General features: G+C 40.0%; 1 protein-coding gene across 8 annotated transcripts in view; it reads left to right on the forward strand.

Annotated features, from left to right (window-relative positions):
• SLC4A7 (solute carrier family 4 member 7) overlaps positions 1 to 24,720 on the forward strand; it is a 145,015-nt gene that overhangs the window by 54,136 nt on the left and 66,159 nt on the right. The window contains exon 2 of one of the 8 annotated variants that reach the window (XM_083825913.1): positions 1,647 to 1,739. The exons of 6 other annotated variants lie outside the window; for them this stretch is intronic. In XM_083825913.1, the coding sequence (XP_083682039.1) occupies positions 1,719 to 1,739 (21 nt within the window). In that variant the 5' untranslated portion in view covers positions 1,647 to 1,718. Of the gene's footprint in view, positions 1 to 1,646; positions 1,740 to 17,721; positions 23,738 to 24,720 lie in introns of those variants that run through there. One more of the 8 variants, XM_083825912.1, reaches the window with a different exon arrangement.

The following is a 24,720-nucleotide window of genomic DNA, read 5'->3' on the forward strand; positions in this document are numbered from 1 at the left end:
GGCAGGCGGTTGGTGCCCCGCTTCCTGCGCTGCCGCGCGGCGCACGCGGTCCCCCGGCGGTGGTTTCCCCTCGCCGGGGGTGAGTCAAGGTCCGGGCTCTGCTCTGAGCGCCTTCCCCGGGGCCTTTTCCCCGAGGGGCGTCGCGCAGCAGCCTCGCCTCCGTGCCTCCTGGCGTGCTCTGTGGCACAAAGGGCGGGGGAGGACGGCTGGGGACGGGCCGGTTCCCGTCTTCCCGCTGCTCCTCCAGGAGAGGCTCGAGGCGCGGTGACAGAACCGGCAGCCCGGCGAAGTGCTGGCTTCCTGTGACATCAGTGCACGAGGGCGCCTTCCCTTTGTTCCAGCGGGAGCTTCGCTAACAACTCCGTCCGCAGGGCTCGCATCTTCCCTCTTACAGCCTTCCTCTGTCGGCTGCAGAAGCCAGAGCAGTTGCACGCCTCTTCATCTTCTATAAATCCATTTTAGGCTGCTGCTCTGCCGTCTTGTCGCTGCCCCTGAAGAGGCACGTTCTGAATCCGTGTTGGCTCATTCAGGGTAAATTCTTAGTGAAAGCAAGCTGCTTGGTCAGGTTAATCCATATTAGAACTACCTCGACTCTCTGAAGGTGAGCTCTGTCCTTAGCGGGCAGGAGGGCGCTCAGCATCATAGAATCACTTCCATCTAGTAAAGAGGTACTAGGCTGCGTGGAGCAAATTGTAAAATTGTTGGGCTTCGGACGTATGGGGTTAATGTGAAAGGTGCTAATGGTTACCCTCAGGTGAATCCTAATGCAAAGAGGATTACAGACTTGTGAAAGTCAGCGTGCCCTGAGCACAGCTTTGTCAGGCCCAGCAGGAGTCATTTAGATTCTGTTGTACCAGAAATTAAGAAGGGGCTTTCAGGTCAGCCACATGAGCCACTGTACTGCTGCATGGTCATTTTTCATGGAAGCCCTTTGAACTGAGGCGCTTATTGGAGCGGTCCAAGGTGGTTTCCTTGCAACAGCAGTGGCTAGTCAGGAGCCTGCTCTTGGTGCAGAAGGGTATCCAGGAGGTAATTGTAACTGAGACAGAAATGAAGATGTCAGAAAAGAGGGAGGAGAACAGAAAGATTGGTAAAAGCTAGAGGAAAAAAAGGAATTTATAGACGTGAAGACGTGAAGTAAATGGCTTAAAGAAAAGACAGGACACGCTGATCTTTGAGCAATTACATAGTATAGCAACATTGGATTTGTTGTGATTCTTGTATGTTCTAGTATAACACTACTTAATCCCAAAACCAAGTTCTTTTGACAGTACAGCTTGACTTAATTTTTGTGTTCCTGTGCTTCTGGTAGTAGAGGCCATTACTTCCGCTAGCAGAGCTTTCTGAAACTGCTTACACGTGCATGGCTTTTTCAGAAATAAACATCTCTGTAAGATGAAAGGATTCCGCAGAAAGTGTGAATTAAGTGCTGTGGCTTAAAAACAAAGAAGCACAATCAAATTACCTCCCTAACTTCCTTTTTGGTCTTCCTCCAGTTTTGGTAAGTCAGATGGTTCTGCGTTTATGCGCTATTCGATACAAAGTTTGGTGCCTCTTAATATGGAGGAGCACCTCTGTGCCACCCCCGGGGCTTATTTCATCAAAAGTGTAAAATACCTTTTAACCTTGCTTGTTTTATATTTTAGGTCCAGTCTTAAAGAAGAGAATCATCAACTTCTTAGGACATTGGTATTTTGAGGAGACTGCTTGGTGGCAACATGTATATAAAAGGTGTAGAGGTGTGTGTGAAACAGATGCCTGATAGAATTATTACAACTAGAGAGCAACTGATGATCAGAACATGGTAGGAATAGAGAATACAACAGGAAAAAGATAAATAACTGCATAAATCCATGGTTCTCTCATACCTTAAGTACTGTAAGCTCCCCTCTTAGAAAAGAGGCATTATTATTGGGAAAGGTTCACCAAAGGGCAACAAGATACGAATTAGCTCTTAGGTGAGAAATGACTCAACAGGCTAGGACTTGTCAGCCTAGCAGAGATAACTTGGAGATGGGACGATGATATGTAAAGGCTCTATAAAACTACTGTGGAGAGAGCTGATAGAGATTGAAAAGGAGGCACGTGGCCAAATCACACAAGCTAGGAGCTGTCAAATGAAGGCAATAGGACATAGGTTCAGAGCTAACAAAAGCAGGCAGTTCTTCACTCAGCGTAGGGATTTCACAGGTATGCTTGTAGGGTATACACAGGTATATGATGTGTACACAAGAAGTTTTTGTGGACTGAAGGGGAGGTTGGACAAGTACTAGAAGAGAGATACCTGTTGAGGTTAAGAAGTAGCTGAGAAACAACCTCAGGAAGTCTGAATTAAAAATTCAGGAGGTTTGAGAGTGTAAGGAAGAGGCGTTTTATGCTTTTTTTTTTTTTTTTTGTGTTCCCTTAACACTTACGTTCACTTTTTTGGGGTTTGTTAAAGTAGGACTGGAGCATGTTAGTCTCTTGGTGTCTACACAGTGGTAAATCTGACAGTTAGTAATGGTATTAAAAAGCTTTATTGATTACCAATGATCTTGGTTCTCACTCCATGTTTCTATCATGGTGTTAGTTACTGCATAGCTTGCATTTTTTTTTTTAAGCAGTCGTAAGTAGCATTTAAAAGAACTTAACATTAAAGTTCTATCTCTGCGTATTTTTCAAGTAACATTGTGGAAAGGTGTTATCCTGAAACAAAAAAGTTGAAATTTCCGTGTGGTATTTGATACTGGTTTGTGTATTTCATAAAGGGTTTACAAGGTTGTAGACCAGGTGGTATGGCTGAGTAATGGGTGATATGGTTCTTTGTGTATGTTTTTTTTCACATTTCAATGTGAAACAAATTGTTTTTATCACAGTCCTACTGTAAGTGATAATAGAACTGAAAGTGGCTCTTGTTGGGGAAGAAGCTTTTCTTTTTGTCTTTCCTAGTTGAAGCGTGACAGTATTGTGGTCTGCCAGATACTGCCGAAGATGGCATTAATGTCCCTCTGCTTTTTCTGAAGTGACTACATGGTTGGCTCCCACTTATTTTTCAACAGCCGTGTGTGTATTATCAGGTGGGCTTAGGCTTTGCTGTTGAACAGCAATCATGTTTCAAAGACAGCTTCTGTCTTTTACTTTAGGCTTCATTTGAAGACTCTTTCAGTTGCATTTCGCTTCACAAACACATCAGCACTTCAGTGGAGTCTGCCCATCCCTTTATCCCAATGCCTTTTTTAATGCAACAAGATAGTGTCTGGTACTCCAACTTTTCTCATGTGTAACAAAACGTGTGAAGGCTTAGAGGGAGTGTAGGGCAACAGAAATCAGAGCCACTTGAAATAACAATATATACAGATTGATGAAAATTAGCCTAACTGTCAGAATCTGATGGCAACTACAGTTTCAGCAGTTTAGTCATCAAAAATGTAAATTGCTTTTTCTTTTCAAGAAAAACCTCAAGTACAACTTAATTTTCATGAATATATTTCAAAGGAGAACCAGGTGTTTGGTGGCAGTTAGATTGAAGTACGTGGTTTCAGAACCGAGCTTTGGTCTAGTTACTGCATTTTAGATAGCTCGGTAACTTTGTCTAACTTTATAGTACATCTCTTGGGTGGTTATTGAAACAGTTCCTTTTTAAAAGCCTTCCAAGGTTTGATTTAGCTGTGTGGTTCTTCACTTGTGAAAATGTGAGTACCATCAGTATGGTAAAACAAAGTTTTTACAGAATTGACTACTGCATATCTTTACACATCTTGTGTGACTTTTTTAGAACTGAGATAAGGGAACACTTTTTCACTGTGTGGTTACTAGCCTTCCTATTTGACATGGCTTTTGTGATGGTAGGTCAGATGACAGATCTCTGGAGGACATTTATGCTGCTACAGTTATATTTTTTTCATATTACCATATGCTGGAACTAGTGTTTTCTCTTTATGGCTGGACAGGGGTAACTGAGGGTATGTCTGTATTGCATAGTTCAGCACAGTGCAGGAAACCTGTCAATTTGTCATATCTGACTGATCGTACGCTCTCCAGAAGTTAAACCAGTACAGTTACAGCTGTACTGGTTTGCAGCTAAATAGCACTGACCAGAGAGAATTTGATTGGCCTGATGACCTTGCTGACTTGATTCTATGACTTTTGAGAGACGTGCTGCTTTTCTCTATTGTGCTGTTTGGGTTTTCTAGGTTTGGTTAGCGTATATATTTCGGACAGCTTACACCATGCAGTGGGCTATGGGCAATGGCTATGATCGCTTCTGGGTTAGGAGTACTGTGAGCTGCTATTAACTATACATGCTGCCAGTCTTTTTGAGTTCTTAGGAAGTTATCCGTGGCTGCCACAGACTTGAGAACTTTCATTAGGCTTCATTGCAGTAGTTTTTATTTGCTGTCCAAAATGAGCTTTGGGTGTATTGATTAGTTGTCTTATACCCATGTGATGGATTTGCTTCTCTAGGTGACTTTTGACATGTCACCAGGGTGGTTGTTGACTCTTAATATTAAATCCTTTGCACAAGGGTATCTGTTACATGATATCTTTAGTGGACCCCAAAGTGGTGCTTAGTAAGCAGGACCACTTTATAACCAGTGATTGGTAACATACAGACTGTAACTTGAATATTAACTAGAGAGGTTCTCCCAAGAACACTGTAGTGCTTTTGGTATAGCATATTCTGGAATGATAAAGTTTAGGAACACTTGGATTTTGCATTATTTACTAAAATTAAGATAGCTGTCTGGCTAATGTTTTGAAATAATGATAGGAATAGGGAGAGTCAAATGATGGTTCTATTAATCAGCAGGTTGAGAAGTGCACCATGAGTTGCTTAGCCCTGGATATCAGTAAATGTCTCAATGCAAAAATATGAGCATCGATTCTTCTACTGGCATTTTTACAGTGTTCTTACATATGTATTTCTCAATTCACAATTACATGATTAGCAGCAAATGAAAAAAATAAAACACTATCTTTTTGAAAGTGCAACATTTGTATTTAAAACTCGGTCCTGGCATCTGAGAAGCTCCTTTCTGTGTTACTGAGAATAATCATCAATTATGCAAGCATCCCAAATCTACCTTGTCAGCATATCTCAGTGTTTATTAGAAGGGATTATCTGTTTAAGAGTCTGTGTTAGTTAGCGCTTGGCACACTCGGGGCTCTTTGTTTCACAGTGAGTTAAAATTTGCTGCAGTAGAGGCAGCATGTCTGTGGGAAAGGAAATGTATATTTTTGTACCACTAGATGGAGCCATTTTATTTGTGTATTGACATACTTCTTTCCATAAGTTTTAAAAACTTTAAAATCTGTTTAGAGGTTTTGTATTTAGAGTATGGCCTATAATTATTTTATTATTTGTTTGTGGAGAAGATGAAATATTTTATTCTTCCAACAGCAGTGTTAGTATTATACAGCAGAAAGGCTAGTCCATTTTTATTAAACATGTAAAAAAAAAAAAAGAGTGAATGCTCGTGAGTTACGGATGATACAGATTTCTCTGTAAATTGTCCAGAGTAATATGAGTGGATCTTGTGTTACCTGAAGTAATGTTTCAGAATATTGATCCATATTACTGTGTATCTTAGCCTGGAAGCTTTTGTGACTGCTACCCAGTAAGGGCTGTTCAGCTGGACCTGAGATTTTGTTTTTCCTACTCCGGTGCCTTAACTAAAGTGACTCAAAGTTATGCAATGGAATGGTTGTTCTATTTGGGTATACTGGCACAAGTTGTCTTACTCATTTCAGCAATGTTGGAGTGCTTCATAACCTTTTTTTTTTAAAAAAAAAAGAAGCTTGTTAATTCTAGCAAGTCCCATTTTAGTATAAGTATTTGAAATGTTTTATTTCTTGTGTCATCTAATATCCTCTTTCAGCAACCAGTTTTCTTTTCTAAAAGTTATGTTTTTCTTTGTGTTTGATTCTTTGCCCCTGTTGGTGAAGTAACCAACTTCTAACCTGCAGTGCATCTGATAGACCTCGACTTCCCCTCTTTCACGTCTTTTGTACTGAAGACTGTTTAGTGAACCCAATCTCAGACTGAAGAGTAGGACCTTATTCAAATCTTAATTTTGAATTCTCTTACCTGTACCTCACAGTATACCATACAGTATGTCCTCTTTTTCCCTGTATTCCTGCTGTGAGGGATTTTGAAATTTCTTCTGCACTTGTTTCTTGTTCAATCTCATAGAAAGTTTAAATTTTCAATAAGTGATGTAGAATGAATACTGATATTTTTCATAAGATGTAGTTGTGCTGGAAGGCATCTAGATGTGTCAGCAGTATGGCTAAGACAGTATCTTGTAATACCAAAATATTTTTAAACTTATAAACAAGCTTTAAGTGTTTTTTTTTAGTACTAAAAGAGTCTACAGTAGGAGTTTTCAGACTGTTGTCAAGCCATTGCCCTGGTTTAACAGAATCCCTGGTGTTTGCTTCCAAACAAAGTGGAACTTACTGTGAATAAGGCATGTGGACAGAAGCTGAAGAGAACAAGCAGGATTTAACATTCAGAACTGTGTCTGCCGGCACCCCACTGCCTGATGTGTGTTGCAGTTCTGCTGTTTGACCTCCTCTGCTCACTGCTGCTACTTCTCTACAGGATAAGTATGCTACTGGGGATCTGTATGTTGAGGACTGCTTTTCAAGTGGGGAGAACTGAAGGCTCACCTGAAAACTTGACTGATTGATACATTTTCTTTTTTTCCCCATCATCATCTTTTCACTACGGAGGCATATGTGCATTAAAACCACGTATGTGTGTGGACAGCGTGTCTTGGAAAACTATGCTTCCCTAAAGTGATGATTTTTTTCCTGGTCTCTTACGCACTAGGCTGATTCCTTTGTATTTTCCATGACTAATGGAAATATAGTAAATATATTCTGGCTGCGTCTTGATTTGGATCTATTTTTGGATGGAGAGAGACAGCTAAGTGACTGTAAACACCTAGGTTATGGTAAGGATAATGGTGTCAGTTATTCCTTGCTAGAGAAATCTAAGATTTTGTTTCAACAAAACTACCAATTCTGAACACCGCAACTATTCCATTAGCAGAGTAGAATTATCATTAGACTTGAGAATCACTAATCGGGCTGTCTTGATGGTATATGCCTGTTACCAAAGAATGGAAAAAGGTTAAAGCAAACCTGTGTTAGAGAGAAGTTGTAGTGGAATCTCACTTGGTGTTGGTTTCTGGAGTGCGATAGCTTCCCAGTGCAAAAATTCTGTTGCCTTGTCAAGAGATTCAGGCTGCTGTGTTCTGGATCCCAGAAGTCATGCGAACCTGAAGTACTTGTGAGTTCTTTCTTTCAGACAAGGTTATGAATAAGCTACTGCAGCTAATAAATCATGTTTATTGCTAACCGATCAGACTGAGTTCACATTTAGAAGCCCTGATTCATCAGTTACTCTTCTGCATGTGTAAGAAGGGATGTACAGCAGATACACCTTGTTGCCTTTTTGTACAGACTTGTTTTCTGCCTCTGTTGTTTAACTTCGGTTGAAAAAAAAAGTTTTCTCCCCTTCTTACTGCCATCCACATCTGTTGCTCATTTCTACTGCTGAACAACAACAGCTAGTTTCAGATGAGTTGTGGCTTGTCTGTTTCTACCTCGGCACACTCAGATAATGCCTGTATGTTCCTCCTACCACTGCTTCTACCTTTCATGTGCTCTGTTTTCACATATGAGCTCAGTCGCAGGTTTCCTTTTCATGAACGCTGTCCTGCAGTCAGGCCTGTGTGACTTCGTGCATGGAGGAATGAGCTGTTCTGTGCTTTGAGGAGGTTGTACTTGAAGATCAGCCACTTCTCCCAGGCTTTTACCCTTTACCCTCCACAGTAGCATTCCTTGAGATTCTACCAAGAAGAGTCCTGAACAGGCTGCATTCTGCTCTTGTGAAGTCCTGTGTTAGAACTGTATGTACTGAGTCTTGTGCTGTGTACTGTACTGTACTATTTGTCTTTCTTGCTTCTCTCAGGACTTGAAGCTCCACAACTTCGTGGTTGCTGCAGCCAAGCCTGTTTCTGACTTTCACATCCCTGTCTGTTTCTTCCTTGTTTGTGAACAAGTACAGCAGAGCATCTTCACCGGTTGACTCACACCACTAAATCATCTTCAGCACACTTGAGAAATCTGCTGGAGTGCTGTGCCTGACCATGCTCTACCAACAGATACCACTGTGGGACTAGGTCTTGATGTATACCAGTGCCCACAATCATGGAGCTTCTTCCAGCTTTCAAACAAAGGATTCTTCTTATTCCTCTTGATGAAGAGATCTGTAGCGGGCACCTAGCACAATGTCAACCATGTTGGACTTTTTTCTGATCCTTACCTATAAGGTCTTGACTGCCTTGTCATTTGTTCAAGCAAAGCTCTGTGTGTTGCAGACATCCCTTTGCATAGGTTGAAATCTGTGTTCTTCACCTTCCCAGCCTGGCTTTCCTCAAGAGCCTGCATCCTTCCTTTGCAGCACTCCAGCCATGCAAGCTGTTCCACCCTCACTCTGTAAGAAGCTCCGACTTTGAGGTCTGCCTCTTTACCTGCTATGCTGTGAGTGCAAGCACCTGAGTGAGGTGGGCTCTTGGTTATGCCTTTTTCACAAGGGGGACAAGAGCACCTTCTCCCTTTTGGATTTTCCATGTCTTCACTTAAGTTTGAAAGTTTTTCTCCACCGTGCCCAGATTACAGCCCTATTTACAAGCTTAGTGAGCTTGGTGAGAACACCACCTGGGCCTCTTCACCCTTCCCATGGTGCTCAGTAGTCACTCTTGATTCACTCAACAGTAATGATTTTCTTTTTGGAAGTGTTGCTGGTGTCCCCATGGATAAGTAGAAAAGGGTAATAGTTTGAGGGCTGGATGAGCCTTGACATTTTTTCCGAAACAGCCTTGATCCAAACATCCATCAGGCTGCAGACCTGCCAGGACCTCATGTTTATATTCTGTGATGTTGTGCAGTGTGTTCGTGCTGTCCTGCAGTTCCTTTACCTGGCCACTCAGCACCTCAAGGGTAGCAGCACCTCCTGCAGATGAGGCCGCTGCCATCCGTCACTAGCCCCAGGGAGGAGCAGCACAACTCCTCCTTGAGGAGTTCTTGGGGTTGGGATCTCTGATCTGACAGGGCTGGTTATGCTTCATCTGATGGTAAAGGTTTTGCCATGTGGAGTGCTGTTAAACAGTCTTGAACGGCATTTCAGGGCCCTTTGTAGCTTTGCTATGTGAACTGCTGACATCTGTTGGCTGAGCCCTGGGAGATGTGCTGTGCTTGTGATAATGTTACTAAACTAGTAAACCTTGCTATCTAGTTCTTCTCACAACAGAGATGTAAAACATGCAGGTTTATGTAAATATTATGTTCTAGTTGAAATTAATTTCTCATAGACACATTGTGTCAATATTTTTTTTAGCAACTCCAGTTTTGTAAACATACTTTTAACAACTGTTATTTTTGCAAGACAGCTATTCATGGATAATAATCCTTCTCTCTTTTTTCTGTTAGCTGATGCCATTGCATTGGCTGGTGTTGTTGCATAATTTATCCTCAACACTGAAGGACCAAACTCAACAGAACTTTGTTTGTACAGTCTGTTAGATTATGATGTTCCTGTTTGTATATTTCATGAGATGCTGTGGAATGAAATTGGGTCAGAATCATTCCAGTCCTCAAAACTATAAATTGTTGTCTTCTAAGAAATAATTTCAGTTCTTATTTTGCAGCAGACCAGAAAAACTCATACCTGGGGCATGCTGGTTCAGTTGTTTGTATAGGAGCACAGTACTAAGCATCTATTTATGTCTATATAATGCTTGGAAGTTTGTTTTTGTTAGTGTCTTCTTACAGCTGCAGTAGTGCTTGCTCAGAATTACCTGCTTGCAATCTTACTGCTCATCCTGGAGAGCTGTGTTTTGCTTGTAAACATTTGTATTTTGACTTCTCTGCTGTCAAATTATTCTTGGTAGAATGCTCTGATTAACAAGTAGCTTCCTCAGTATACTTATGGGCTGAGAACTAGACTTCGGTTGCTATCTGAGAGCTCACTGAATTCTTAATGTATTGTTAACAAGTTTCATGTTTGTTTATAGGTAAAATAAAGCTCATGTTTTGTTTCCTGGAAGATCTGGATGCTGCTGTAGGTGCTGATGTCTGTTGCAGGTGTCTCTGGGGCAAGTCAGTTTTGTGCTTCAGTCTCCCTAGGTAAAATGTTAAGACATGTAAACTCTATAGACTTTACAAACCTTTAAAAAACAAAGTGATGGGAGTGTAGTTAAGAATACTAGGTAGGAAGTACTGTAAACTTCCATCTTCCTTGTGAAATTGTCCTTGGTGTTGTGAAATCAGGTGAAAGCTCTTCTGTCCACCTGACTTTTTAATGCAATTGTGGCATTAACCAGTGAAGCTAAGGGCAGTTTGTCAGGTCATGGCATTTCAGGATGTTCGGTTTCTCCGTTGTGAACCTGAACACAAAACCTTGTGATTTTCTGCAATAGCCTAATCTATGAACATTCATTTTATCCTTCGATCTCTTTTCCATACAGACCCTGTAGCAGTCTGTCTTGCTTCTGTTACAGTCGGAAAATCTACTGCTAGTTTTTTGTGATTTAGATAATCTTCATGTGTATTTTGCCTGTTTATTATATAGCTACACTGAAGCTATCATAACTAAATGTTGGCTTCAGTTGGCCAGAACTGTAGCTTCTGAGAACGATTCTTTTCTCCCTAATAATCTTCCAGGCTGTGGTTTGTAGGTTTGTTATTTTCTCTCTTGTCCTTTATTTAATCTTTTCAGCGAGGTGGTATCTATCAGCTTTGAGACTCAGATGGGAGGATGTCTTTACAAAGTCTCCAAAGGCTACTAAAATGTTAAGAAGAGCAGCAGGAATGTGGTCGTTTTTTGTTAATGTGAAGATGATGAATGTGTACATGATAGAATAAAGCTGTTGGACAGTAATGTTCCAAACTAGCTTCTCAGTGCCGCTCTGGATCAAATCAAGAGTAGCTTACCGTTTCGTGGATCTTCTGAGTAACTGGTGAAGTCAAAAGACTGACTGCAAGCTCTTTAATTAGTACGCAAAACAATAAGGTGGAATTATTATTTATACTACTGCTAGATTTATTGCTTCTTTGTTTTTATTAAGAGAAAGCTATTGGAAAGATTATATTTAAACTACTGCTTGTTTTAGGGCTAGTATGTTTTGCGTCATTTTTTTCCCATTTGGCTTGTACCTCACTATTGTGGGGTTATACTATTATGCAAGTGTATGTTTATTTCAAGTGTAAGCGTATGCATTTCTTTAACAGGTCAAACATATTTCCAGACAGACTTAGTGTACGAAAAAAGGAAGTGAGAAACTTCTTAGTGAATAGCTGCAGCTGGTGTTACTGTTGATGGTAAATTTCTTCATTTTCTGTTTGTCAAACAACTACACCCTACCAGCCATGCATTTTAAAACTGTTTATGTAGAAACAAACAGATAGCATCTGATAATTGTTGTGACTCATTTAAGGAAGTGATAAAACCCAAGAGTAGCAGCAATCCTTTCCTTGTTCAGCTTGATCTTATTAACATTGCTGGGCTTGCCTGCCATTGTCAGATACCAGAAGGGAATTTAAGCAGGCATATATTCTTGTAATTAATATTTGGTTGAATTGCAAATGGTTAGATAATGATAGGATGGAGAGACGTGCTTCAGCTTATTAATGAAGTGTACAAAACAGTTATTGGAAAGTTAAATTGTAAACACAAGGGAAAGTATTAAAAACTTTGATTTTTGCATGAGCTCTTGAGCTTTCAAAGCTGCCAATGTATAACCGTAGAAAAAGGAAGAACATCAGCCAGTTGTCATCTTCTTGGCATCAGTCAGTCTTGCTATCCATTACCTGCACTAACTGCTGATACTATATAAAGATCTTGCATTTTAAATTTTAAAGAAATGTAACCAGAGTTTCTATTCAGCATACACTTATTTTGGAAAGTACTTTGCTATGTTAACTTTGCTGGCTTTTACTGAAATATGTAAACGTAACTGAGTACTTTTGGAAGTGACAGAAAGGATACCTGTATTTGCATGCGTGTTTGTTTCAGGGAGTGTGGTGTTTGTGTACAACGTGCACAAGTTTTCACTCTAAGATTAAAGAACGCATGCTTCCAAGTCGATACACTGGCTTCTGTCTTGTGACTTCTGCATTGCTGTTATTTGTTTTCAAGCCCTGAGGATCAATTGTACTAGGTGATGTGGCACAAGAATGTAAATAGTTTCATATATTATGACCACGTTACAGGGAGCCTTTCTCATGCTTCAGTTGTCTTGCAGTATAAAATAACCTTCTGGGTGAAGGCAGGAGAAACTGCCCTTCTTGTCTCCTGTGCTATTGCAGAAATCCAAATGCTATGAATAGGTATAATAATTCTGTACTATTTAGTGAGATTTTAATGTTGTGACTCTTACTGATGAATGGATTGTTTGTGTGTGTGTGTAGTTGTAAGATGTGCTATATTTGTATGGAAGAAGGTGTGGAGAAGGTTGTTAAAATTAAAGAATGAATGCAATCTTAAGTTTGAGAAATGGTCTCCTGTAGATCTGTATATCAAAATAATTGTGTTGCGCGAGTCTAATGTTTCACTAACAGATCATTGATAAACATCTTTGGAATCCATTATTATTCCTGAAAAACAGGGAGGAAGAGAGGAGAGGAATCAAGGAACTGCTTTCAGCCTCCTATTGCTTATACGGGAACCAATAAGATAATGCTCAAGGAAGAGGCTGTTTGTGAAAAGGGACGTGGGGTGAAGGGGAGCCTATTTGTGTCCTTCTGTAGTCCCTCATGGCCAAGGAACATTTCGAGAATTCCTTGGGAAATTTGTACGTAACAGCTATGAACAGAAATGAGTTTTGGGTATGCCTTGACAAGGGTCATCTTCTCCCTTTCCCCTGTTTGTTTTGGTTTCCAGCTTTGCCATAAAATATCTGATGCTTTTCTTCGTTAGAATGAACTTTGGCTTTTATCCATGACTTCATCTATTGACGGCCTCAAAGGAATTGGATTGTCACCGAGTGCACTGTTCTGTGTGAGCAGTGAGTCTGTACGCAGTGATGTGGAAGGATTCCCATGAGATGCCTCCCCTAGAAAACGTGTTCTGGGACTCTGAAAAATTGGCATGTTTTCTCTGTGTACCTGCAAGGACCGGCAATGACTGGTGCTGCAGCGCTGGAGAGAATTTTCTCTTGGTGGCTGTAGACAAGTGCCTGTCTGCTAAAGTTGGAAAAAGTGCTCGCAATTCTACTTCTGTGTTATATATTGCTTCGTATATACCTAAATATATTGCTTTGTATATACCTAAAAATATACTTTGGCATAAATTGCTAAGGTCTGAGTGAACTGCCTTCCTTGTTTCTTTAGTAACTAGACAGAGACCCAAAGCAGCTTTCCGGTGTACTAATTTTAGGCAGACAGCAATGAAAACTGAATTATTTGCTGGATGTAAACTTCTTAAAATTTGGTTTTCCATGGCTTGTGCTATCTGTGCTACTGAGGGGAACGTGTTTCTAAACCGCTTCGGTCCCAAGAAAGGAATCTTGTTAGGAGAAGTTCCAGAAATGGAAGAACTTACAAAAATAATGCTGTTTGACGTTCGTATGCATAGTGATCATGCTTTGAAACAGTCATCAGTGGTGAAGCTCTAAATTTGTGTCACCAGTGTGGATGAAAGTTTCAAAGAAGTTATGTGCTTTGTATCATATCTCATAGGTCAAAAATCCTAAACCAATCCAAATCATAGAAAATTCGAAGCCAAAACCAAACAGTTTGTTGGAAGACAAAAAGTTACACTCTAAAAGAGCTTGCGTAGTGCTAAAGCAGCAGAGCGCTTGGTGTGGTTGATCATGGAACTCTTCATAGGTGGGAAAGCTGTTGTTCTTCGTTAGTGTTCCCCACTGATCACATAAGTTAATGTATTAAACATATTAGTAGCAAATAGATTGACAGAAGCTTAATTAATGGGGATAATGTTTTTGTCACAGTTGTTCAGAGACTAGATGTAATGAAACAGTGCCAGAATTATTTGCTTGAAACTGAATAATTGGATGTGGTCCTGTAACCGGGACCTCACATGAGGCACAGAGCAACAAACAAGGGTTTTCTTTGCAGAACATGCCACCCAGCACACAGCTATGGCAGAACAGAGAGGTCTAGAGTATAGTGCAGTTTGTCTTCCTTTGCAGCTGAAGGCTGTGTGAAGTGTATGGTTTTAAATGCTTACTGGTGTGGGTTTTTTGTTTGTTACTGCAGGAGGGAACCTGTACTTCAAGGCCTGCTTGTGATGCATTTATAAAGAAGTGGTCCCTGATTGACAAGTGGGTATAAGATGGGAGAATTATGTTCTTAGATCATCAGTTAGTATCATGCTGTTAAAAATTGTAACTCCACTGATTGCTGCCCTCCTTCAGTGGCTTTTTAATAACCTTATTGTGAAGCCCTTGATGAGCTGAACAATACAGAGACTTCAGAGTGCCTGTTTGTCAGAATGTTATTTGAGAATAACAGGATTACACAAGATCATAAGGAGAGGCTTCTGGGTTTGATCTCTTCTCTGGAAAATTCTGAGAATCAGCATTGTTTTCTGTTTTCTTCAAAAGTGTTGATAGCATTCCATAGCTTCATAAACTTCCAATAAAAGCAACTTAAAGGATTTTTTTTTTAAATGTTGCATCCTTATTGCTTTTGATTCATAAAATCTTGGTGATGAAGATAGTGATCAAGAGAGTGTATTTGAGTTGGTGCTTTAGAATGGATTAAAAAAGAAGCATTAAGGATGCTCAGTTTTTAGTAGTGTAAGCTCAGGTGTGTTACCTATATACTTGTGCTTTCTATTAATTTGCATTTTGACAGTTGTACTGATGATCATTAGCGAAAAAGGCTAGAGTTAAGTTCACAACACCTAGAAAATAGGCAAATAATTAACTGATATTTTTTTTCTTTGAGACGGCTTAACTATGAAATAAAATAGTATTTTAAAATGTCAGTAAGGATGTAGATCTATAAAAGTAGGAAAAAAAATAATGTAAAGAAAAGGGTTGAGTTTCAGGAAACTGATGAACTCTATTCCACCACTCTCTTTCTTATTCCGTTCTTCTGGTTATAAACTGTTAGTCTGTGAATGCTGCTAATGGCATCTTTCAAACCTGCATGTCTACCTTTGTCTACTAATGCTACTTAATTCTTTCAGAGCTTTTAGACATGTGGGCTTAGCTTCTAAATTCAAACTAAGACCCAGACTAGAGGTGAAGCCTGCTGACACAGTGGTTCTGAAAGCCTGCTATTGTGGTACCAATACCTCTATTGTTGAACGTGTTACCGATGATGCTGATTAGGAAAGCATATGTGTGTATGAATGTCTACAAGTTGCTAATAACATTACATGTTATCAAAAATCCAGTTACCTTATGGGGTCAGTCAAAAATGGAAACAAGCTTCAAATACATAGAGTGTAGTTTTCTTTAGGCTGCTTTCATTGTTTCATTCCCTAATCAGTAAGTGTAAATATGCTTTGCAGTTTTTTCAATTGGTTTTTGTTAAACATGCTTCTTTAATAAGCCTACATTTGAGCATGCAGTTTGATGATTTCCTTCAATAGAAAAGGCTGGAAGAATAGGGAGTGTGATGATTGCTCTGTAATACTACATAGTAGTTTCCTTTTTGAAGTTATTGGAATCCCGTGTTTTTCCCCCAATTACAGTGTCTGACTGTATATTACCCGTGTGGAAGTTGCAGTCTCAGTGGTCTGAAAATGTCATCTTCATTCAGCTTTTGTTTTTTGTTTTCTTTAAAAGTCTTGATGATTTTTTTTTTTCTGTAGTTTCATAAACTTCCAGTAAAAGCAACTTAAGCATGACTGAAAATTTGGGGCTGATGGCAGCATCAGCATATACAAGTGATTTTTCAAGTGGAGTGCTTTCAAGTTCCCCCTAGTGTCCCGGTATGAATGTTGTAATTCTAGACTGAGCTGCACTTCAGTCTTCCCTTGGCAGGAGAGCTTCTTTTTGGCAATGTTGCTCTGTCCTAGAGAGAAGGAGGTGCCTTACCCTTTCTTTGAGCCCATGTCAATGCACAGAGACCTCAGATAAGAACGACTTTTGTAGAGAGTTGACATGGCTGTAAATATTTTAAAATCTCTTTATTTGTTTCTTTATGCGTGAATAATTTTGCTTCATATTCTTTTTTAAAAATACTTCTGCTAGCATTAATTTTTGATGCTTAACAATGAAAACTGATTGAAATTCCCAGGATAGATACTTCAGAAACCTGGTTTGAGGAAATCTGTGAAAGGTTGTTAAAATCAGATAATGAAGTGTTGTTTTTATTTAAATCAATTACATCCCAGTCAATAGCTCTGAAATTAATATTAAGATCACCAAAAGCTATGATGTCTTCTTGCCCCAAATATATAATTTTATTCAAAGGCGATTTCAATTTGAATAAAAAGGCACCATTTTCTACTGAAGATGGGTGCCCTATCGTCATTAAGACACAATCTCATTTGATTAAGGCTAGCATGCAGTATAAGCTTGTTTGATTGTTTACTCTGTACATCAGAAATTTTTACAATATGCTGTTCTGCGATACTTCCCCAGCCTGATTTACTGACAGTTGAGTTTTTCTGCGGTCAGTTCTGTGAAGAAGTACGTGAATAACAGTAAAGAATTTGATGGATAGGTTAATTTAAGTGTGCCCTGACTAAAACAACATAAGGCCATATATATGAAATAAAAATAACAAGGGAGTGGTGGTGGTTATTTTTATAATATGATTATAATCTAGGCAAATGAAAAAATTATCATTAAAAACACGGGGAGTTGCCTAGAGGACAGGTATATTCAAATTCATGTATCTCATGTTTTGTTTCATTTCATATCTCATTCAGTAAACACTGTAATGAAGGTGTCCCTGTTCTCCCTAATCCATCCCTCCCCCCCAAAAAATGGGTTAAAAATTTAGAGTTATATTTGTGCATATGTGATTGAGATAACTGATTGCAGAAACTTGTGTGATGTAGTAACATATCCACAAGGCTTTAAACTGTAATTGATCTTTTTTACATGTCACAATAAAAGCAAATCTTGTCTGCTGTGTAGATGGGTGGCTTCCCTACATATTTGATGTTATCAGAAAGAAATACTTATTCTGGAGACTTGATGTCAACATTATTAGAAATGCCATGCAGTTTTTGGTTCCTCTACTCTCCCTCATCTGAAGTTTGCAGAAACTTCATTTGGCTGAGACATGTAGTTGCCATTGTCTAGATTAAACCCTTGCATTTTTTTCTCCAACATTTAAAACTTCCCTATTAGGTATAATATCCCGAATTACAAATGTCTGGGTAAAGTGCTTGAAGATATAGCATGTTTGATTCATGTTTCTGGAAAGCCTTTTCTTTTAGGTTTCCAGTCTGGGTGATGTATTTTATGTATTTGTTTTAATGTTTGGTTTACTGTCTGTTTGAGTTTTCTGATTTTTAATGGGGTCATTTATGTTCATAAGGACGTTTTAAAACTGTTTAATCTCCTTTCCAGTTCTGGCAGAGAATGCAGAAGGAGAGTTTTTACCTAAGGGCATGACTTGATATATTGAAGCCAGCTTCAGAGTTCCCAAGGCTTGATCAGAATTGCCATGTTTGCATCTCAGAAAGCACGGGTCTGGTGCAAGCTTACTCTCTGTAAGTTCAAGTTTGCTGTATAAGAAAATCATGGTGATAAAACTTTTATGGAAAGACCCTATACAAGACTAGGTCATCGTCTGTCTTCTGGAAGTCAGCATAAAAGCCAAAAGCCTGAGTAAATTCTGTTCCATCCTCTAGCTTGAAATCAGCCTTTCCTTGAAGTTTGTATTTGTGCCACTGGGTGGTGGCATACTGATTAAGCTGTGGCCTTACTGCTGTATTAACAAGATAGAAAGCTTCTTTGCTTATTCCAAAATGGTTGAAAAGGCCTCTGTAATTTTTTGGGTAACTTTTTCAGAAAGCACCTTTTTTAGTAGTTGTTGACTGGTTAGAACTCCCATGCAAACTCGGTTTAAATGATAATGTTCTCTGAATTAGAGAGTTCTAAGTGTTTGTTAAACAAATCAGATAACAAATAATTTGCCTGCCACATGTTGATGCGTTAAACCATTTTTATCAAATAGCCCCTCAAGTCATGAGTTTTCCATAACAGTCCTACAGCATTAGTTTTTTTTTTTCTTTGGAAGAGTATGAGTGTGTCTGCCTTGGAAGTACTATTTTGTAGGTCCTTTTACATGGTTATACAAAAAGAAAATTGCAATAAAGTATTAAATGTTGTAATTGTTCTTGACATAAAGGATGCAGTAGATTTAAAAGAGGTAGGTTTTCTTTCTTAGCTATATCTTAGATCTCTGCCAGAGAGATCTAAACTTTTTTCCCTTACGTATTGCCAGTTGAGCTCTCCTATAAAATGTACACCATTTACAGTGGCATACACATATCTGTTGTGTTAGAATCTGCACCTTACTTTTGAACTGGCTTCTTCTCCCAGAGCTTCCTAGTCAGGCACAGCAAAAACATTACATTTCATAGCACATCAGACATCAGGAAACTAGATGCGTTCTGTTTTATTCTTAAAAAGAAAAACACACTCTCAACTATATAGCTTTGAATGATGTACACTCAGTAGCTGGTTGCTTCACAGCTGGAGCAGTGAAACGCTGTTAGGGCTGATTTTCTGCTGGATCTGTTCCCTGACCTGGAGCATTGTTGGTTCAGATGACTGCCAGCCCTATTGCAGGAAAGGGAATTGCAGCTTTCTCTTACTCTCTGCCTTGTTAATAAAATACACCTGGATTGCTAGGACTTCTGTTTTGGTCGCTGGGGATTTGGGATGGTGGAGGCTTGTTAATACATTGCTAACCGGATGACACTCGGTGTGTAACAGTGGGAGTAGTCTGACTGGTATTCATGATGAATGGAGATTTTGGATGACCTGAAGTCCTCAGCATACCTGGGAGATATGATATGTGGAAAGTATTTTATATTCAAATAATCTGCAGCTGACAACATGTGGATGGTGTACGATATACCACTTGGGATGCTAAAAATGGTACAGTTCTGCCCTTGTTCACGTTGCAGTGGTCGTGAGCAGGGCTGGAGTTTCACTTCCTTTCTGTCCTCCTCATTTTTAAGGAGAAATGTTGTGGGCTGAGCACGTGCAGTGCTGCTACCGCCCGCTTTATCGGTCCTTGCTGTGCACGTTGAATACATGGCCTTACCTTCCCGTTACAGTTTGCTGAGCTTTGATTTGTAGGTAATGATTTTTCATCACTGCAAAAGTGTTGTCAGTAAATTATTACAAAGATATTTGTTTGGGATGCAATTGTATGAATAAAGGAGAATTCAAGAAACAAGGAGAGCTGAAGGTGAAGAGTTAGGCCTCGAATTCACGTGGATTGGTGAGATTCATGATCTACTTCCATGTGGGGAAGAAAGGCATGGAGAATAATCACTCCTCAAATTTTACAGCATTTAGTGAAAGAGTAGTTGTGTTAGAAACTGTCCTATGTGGGTGTAGTTTGATATGATTGTATTTGGAGAGTGTTCTAACTGGATAATTTGACCCTTTTTTTTCGTTTTGTTTTCCTGCCTGAGGATCTACTGTCAGGGTAAGACTTTTGTGTGCATGTACTTCAAAGAATCTCCGTACAAACCATATAAAGTCACCTGTCCCATATTATGAGGCTTCATATCTGGACTCATCTGCCGTTCACTTCAGTGTCATCTATGACTCTAGGAGATGAATGTTTGATGTTTGTACAAGTGACTTTAGAACACCTAAACATATGACCTTGGTTAGATTGTCCTAGTAGTGTTGAAACAGTTTATAGCTCTTGTAGACTTGGGTTGCAATGTAAGGCTAAGATAAAGAAAAAAATAGAATATTTGTCAAAAACGCAGCCAAAATGCCTGGAGATGAATCTACGTAAAAGCATCTGGTGAGGGATGTGTTGTAGCTGTAAAGTGAGTAGCTTTGGATTTGGAAAGCATCCTCCTTCTTTAGCTCAAAAATAAAACCTCACTCCCCAAAGCCCTGGCTTAGCTCAGTGCTGCTTTCTTGGTGACCACACGTTCATACACGGGGAAGTGAAATTGTTGGTAGTGTTCTGTTTTGAACACGGTGAATTTCTTCCATCTGTCTCTACAGGAGGGTGGTTTTGAGTCCAGAAATAAGGTACTCTAAAATTTGACATGTAAATTTTTTCAACTTTATTATGTATGCAAATCAGGACTGCAGGATGATTACCAGAGTAGTCTGTGCAACTGTTGATGACTATTCAAATTACAGCCTTCAGCAGTATCCTCTGTAGATAACAAGTTTGCATCTCTCAAAATGATGTGCAGTTGTGTAATGTCACAAGAGTTCAGCCCGCAGTCTGCCTCATGCTCTCCTAATCCCAGTGGTTTGTGGCAACCTGAGAAATCCCGGAGTTCACTAGTGGGGCAGCACACCAGAGAATATCAGCACTGAATACTTCTGGTTTTGTAAACACTCAGGACCGTGTGTACGTGCCGATACCAGCTGAAGCAAGCTGAAGCGTGCTGAGCAGATGCAGCTCTTGGGAACTAGCTGTTAGGTGGAAATTTGTGTTTTGAAAAACACTTGTAGGCAGGCAAGCCCTTATTCTTATGGAGGACTTTATTTCATTAAATGATGAGCCACTGCTTACCAAGGATACTGTGGTCCCTTGCTAAGAGAATAATGTCTGCTTAGAGGAGTAGTTTATATTTAATTTGTGCTACAGAAAACTCAGAGGAAGCCGTTCCTTTTAATGTGTTAGTAGGTTCCCATTTAATAAAGAAGCTGAACAAAGCCATGGTATTTGATGATACTTGGTATTCGATATACTAACATCAGACAGTTTGTCTTAGAATTTGCTCGTGTCATTTACATCCCCCAGCTTCCTGCCTCCTCTCTTAATTCTTCCCTATCCAAAATAAAGCCTCCTTGGGAGGTATAGTCTTACTATCTCACAGTTAAGTATTTTAATATGTACTTTGTTTTCTTTTCTGCTGTGTTGATGGTAGTATTGCTGTAAGATGCGATAAGGGATATTCTGATAGATTGATCCAGAAACCAGTCATAATAAGTGACGTGAAAATTGCTCTTCTAATCCATTGTAAAGTGTTCTGCTTTCTACCATGTGGTTAATGGAAGTTGTGGAATTAGTCCATCTTAGCTGATTTTGAAGGAATCTGTAATGGAAGCCTGCACTGCCTATGAGGAAATAATGGGCTGTACATTGCTTGTGAAAAGATTTAATCTTCTGCAGAGAGCTAGAAGCTAAGACAAAATCTGTTTTCTTTCTGGAGAAAAGTATATACATACATATATGTTAAACAAATATACACAATTATATTTTTGACCTGTTTTTCAAAAAAAAAAAGTGCTTTTCTAGCTGGAGATAAGCTGAAATAAAGTGCAGCTTGCTGGGTATTCAAGTGAGAATTAGGAAGGAAAAGACTGATGGACAAAACGTGTGTTTGATGATAGCTACTTGTTTCTATAAATTTTAGTTGTTTTTATTTTTAAAAGCTCTCATACTTGGTAAGGGTCCTTTTGGAACATCAAGTGTATGGTTGAAATATTGCTGCAGCACAAATAGTTTTGCTCTGAGTTCTCACAGAGTTGCCACTGAACATGTTCAAGGACTTGATAATTCTGAGTGTATTTGTCTACAATTTGTTTTAGAGTATTTAAGCATGTTGAGACAGTGCAGTTGTAAGTTACTGTGTTATTCTCCAGCTGAACTAAAACTTTCCCCTGGTATTTACTTAAGTAATAGAGGACTTTTATCCATAAGATACTTTGGTATGAGTCTTTAAAAAACTGAAAACCCGAATCTGTCTGAAAAAGACTTGTTTATAATGCTGGACTTTGAGCATGGCTCTACATACACATGTTCTTTGTTTTCTTTCTTTCTATTTTTTTAATGGATAAAGCTGGGTGTTTTGTTCCAAGACTGAGTGACTGTCAACTAGGAGTTGTTCGACTACAGACTAGAAAAACATTTCAATAAACTGCTTCAGTGATTTTTTTTATCTTTCTAAATCAAGCAGGTGTTCTTTCTAAAACTTAAAGTAACAGCAAAAAAACTTAACAAATTAAAAAAAAAATAAATTGTGCTTCCCCTGCCCCAACCGTATTCTGTCCCTAAGGAATACAAACCACCTGCCCATGTATAAACCTACTTTGCACTCTCTGTAGAAATGAAAATACTTGTAATATGGGTTTTTGCTAAGGAAGACTGCTTTAAAATGTGGGAGAGTCACCCCAAATACAGTTCAGCATAGCCATTTCAGCATTGGAGCTGAAGATCTGGGTAAGTCAGGTGTGCATCAGGAACAGAATAGGTCTGGCTGAGGATGCTCGGCTGAGAAGAGAGAACTAGCAGCTAGGATACCTACTAGATATCTGCTAGTTTTGTGTAACCTGATCCTTCCTATATGAATCATTTAGTTGTAGTCATTTACACATAGTGGCAGTGGGGTTCATCGATAGCTTGGAAGGGAGAAGATTCACACACACCTGTTAGAGTGAACATCTATTTACAGAAATGGGAACAAACTGCTTTTAAACTCATCAGTGCTGTCTGAGAAGACTTTTATTAGTCTGCAGCTAGAGAATTTTCTGGATGGAGAAAGTCAGTGAGGGGAACTGAATGTGCTCATCTGATTTCTGGACTTACCAGGTAATAAATACCTCCACAGATGCACAATATTTATTTCACTGGTGACATGCACCCCAAATTTATGAACAGTACCCTCTTTGTTTTGTCCTGACCAAGTTGGTCTTTGGTTGGTTGGGGTGCACTAGTCCGGCTTCGTTATTAGACTTCTTGTCAGATGAGAAGCAGGAATGAGGAGGGGGGGGTGAGAAATAAGAAATGTGGTGTGAAGTGAAGGTGGGGTTATGGATAATGCCCTTGGGAGCCCATTTGCCTATGTGTTGTATGATGGAACACAGATCTTGAGGTATGTCGGTGATGAAGAGGAGTAGAGTGAAGTAAAGCTCCAAATTTGGTCTGCTGGAGTGGAGGGTGCATTTTTCTGAAGTTGATTTAAGAAAAGAGAAAGTTTCGCTACTCATCATACCTGAACCAGAGGGCCGTGCTGTTCTGGAAAATAGATGGGAAATTAATCACTGCTAGCAGCATGGCTGTTTTACCCCTTAAAAAGAAAAAAAAAGTGAGAGGATTTTTTTAGTAATCCATAGTTTATTTTGCAGAATGAGGATATATGGCTTATGTCAAAAAAATTGCTTTGGAATGAGTACTCAGAGAGAGGTCGATATTGGGGCTATAAACACACTTAGCAGATGTTTTGACTGGGGAGCTTCTCCGTTCTGGGAAGCGAGGTCCGAGCGCTTTCATTTCACGGTGCTAACGAAGTCTTGGAGCAGCGCAAACGTCTAACCTTGGAGCTGTCCTTAGCTGCCGTTGATGCAGAAAAAGCGAAGTCTGGAGCCGCGCGTGTGTTCCTTTTTTGGCCTTCTCCAGGCAGGAGTGGAAGGCACGCCGCCCTGCGACCCGCGGCGGCCGCGGTCGGCGGCCCGGGGGATGAGAGGCTGGCGAGGTGGCCATTGGCTGCGGGGCCGGGGAGCAGCTTCCTCGGCTCCTCCCGGCCTCTCCCGCAAGGACAGTCGCCGGTTCACGCCTTAGCATGGAAGGAGCTCATCCGGGGAGGAAAATGCAGCCGGTACGTAGCCGGCAGCTGCCGAGCTTCATAACGGCGCGAGCGTGCGTTGGTGCGAGCGGCGCTTTAGCAGCTGCCTCAGAGTGGTGTCTGCTGTCTTGGGCTCGTTAGCTAAGGAAAGATCTGGGGGAGAAGTAGTACTGGAAGCAGAGTTGTATATCATGGAAGACATTTTCCGTGTCATTAGAGTTGCTTAAGCATAGTAACTGGCTTAATCCAGAAAGAAAAAGTGCTTGTGCAATCACAGGAGCGTACTACCAGATTGGGAGAGTGGATGTGTGTGTGTTATTTAGAGGCAGCTCGTCTGAATTTGAAAGTTGCCAGCTGTGGCTTTATGAATAATTCTGTACAAGCATAGCAGGGAAGTTTCTCTGGATGGTTCTTGAAATAGCGTATTGATTGCTCCTTTTGACGCCCCCCTGTCGTTTGTGTCCGTGTCTGTCCACCCCCCCCCCACCCCCCCCCCCCCAAAAAAAAAAAAGGCAGGAAGTGATTTTTTGTCCCTGAAGTAAAATGGTCATGGACGTGTTTTCTTCTACAGTGATAAAGCTGTAACCCCTCAGATTTCTGCAGCAAAGCAGCAAAGTTTAATGCTAGTGCTCTGAGCTATTGCTCTGCTCCTGTATGGATCATCTTTATCACTGCCATTTACCTGCAATGCAGTGTGTAACAGGGTTTACTACTTTACAGTTCCCTGGAAACTAAAATCCATGGGGTGGAATTTTCCTAAGCTATAAAGCTTTAAAGGCCTCTGAATTATTTCATGTAAATTTTATGAGGAGACCACTGAATCTTCCGTTTTCCTCTTCTGAGCATAGTAAAAAAGGGTTTCACTTGCACACATTAGGATGCATCTAATTGTCTTGTTTGCTGGGCTCTGTAGTATGGTAACTTTTGCTTTTCTTTATGGTTCTGCTTTGAACTCAGCACAGAGTTATCTCAGGCATACACACGTTGGTAGGGACTGTTATTTAAACAGGTACTAG

This window comes from Anser anser (genome assembly GCF_964211835.1).
Source record: "Anser anser genome assembly, chromosome: 2".
In the NCBI taxonomy this organism is placed as follows: domain Eukaryota; kingdom Metazoa; phylum Chordata; class Aves; order Anseriformes; family Anatidae; genus Anser; species Anser anser.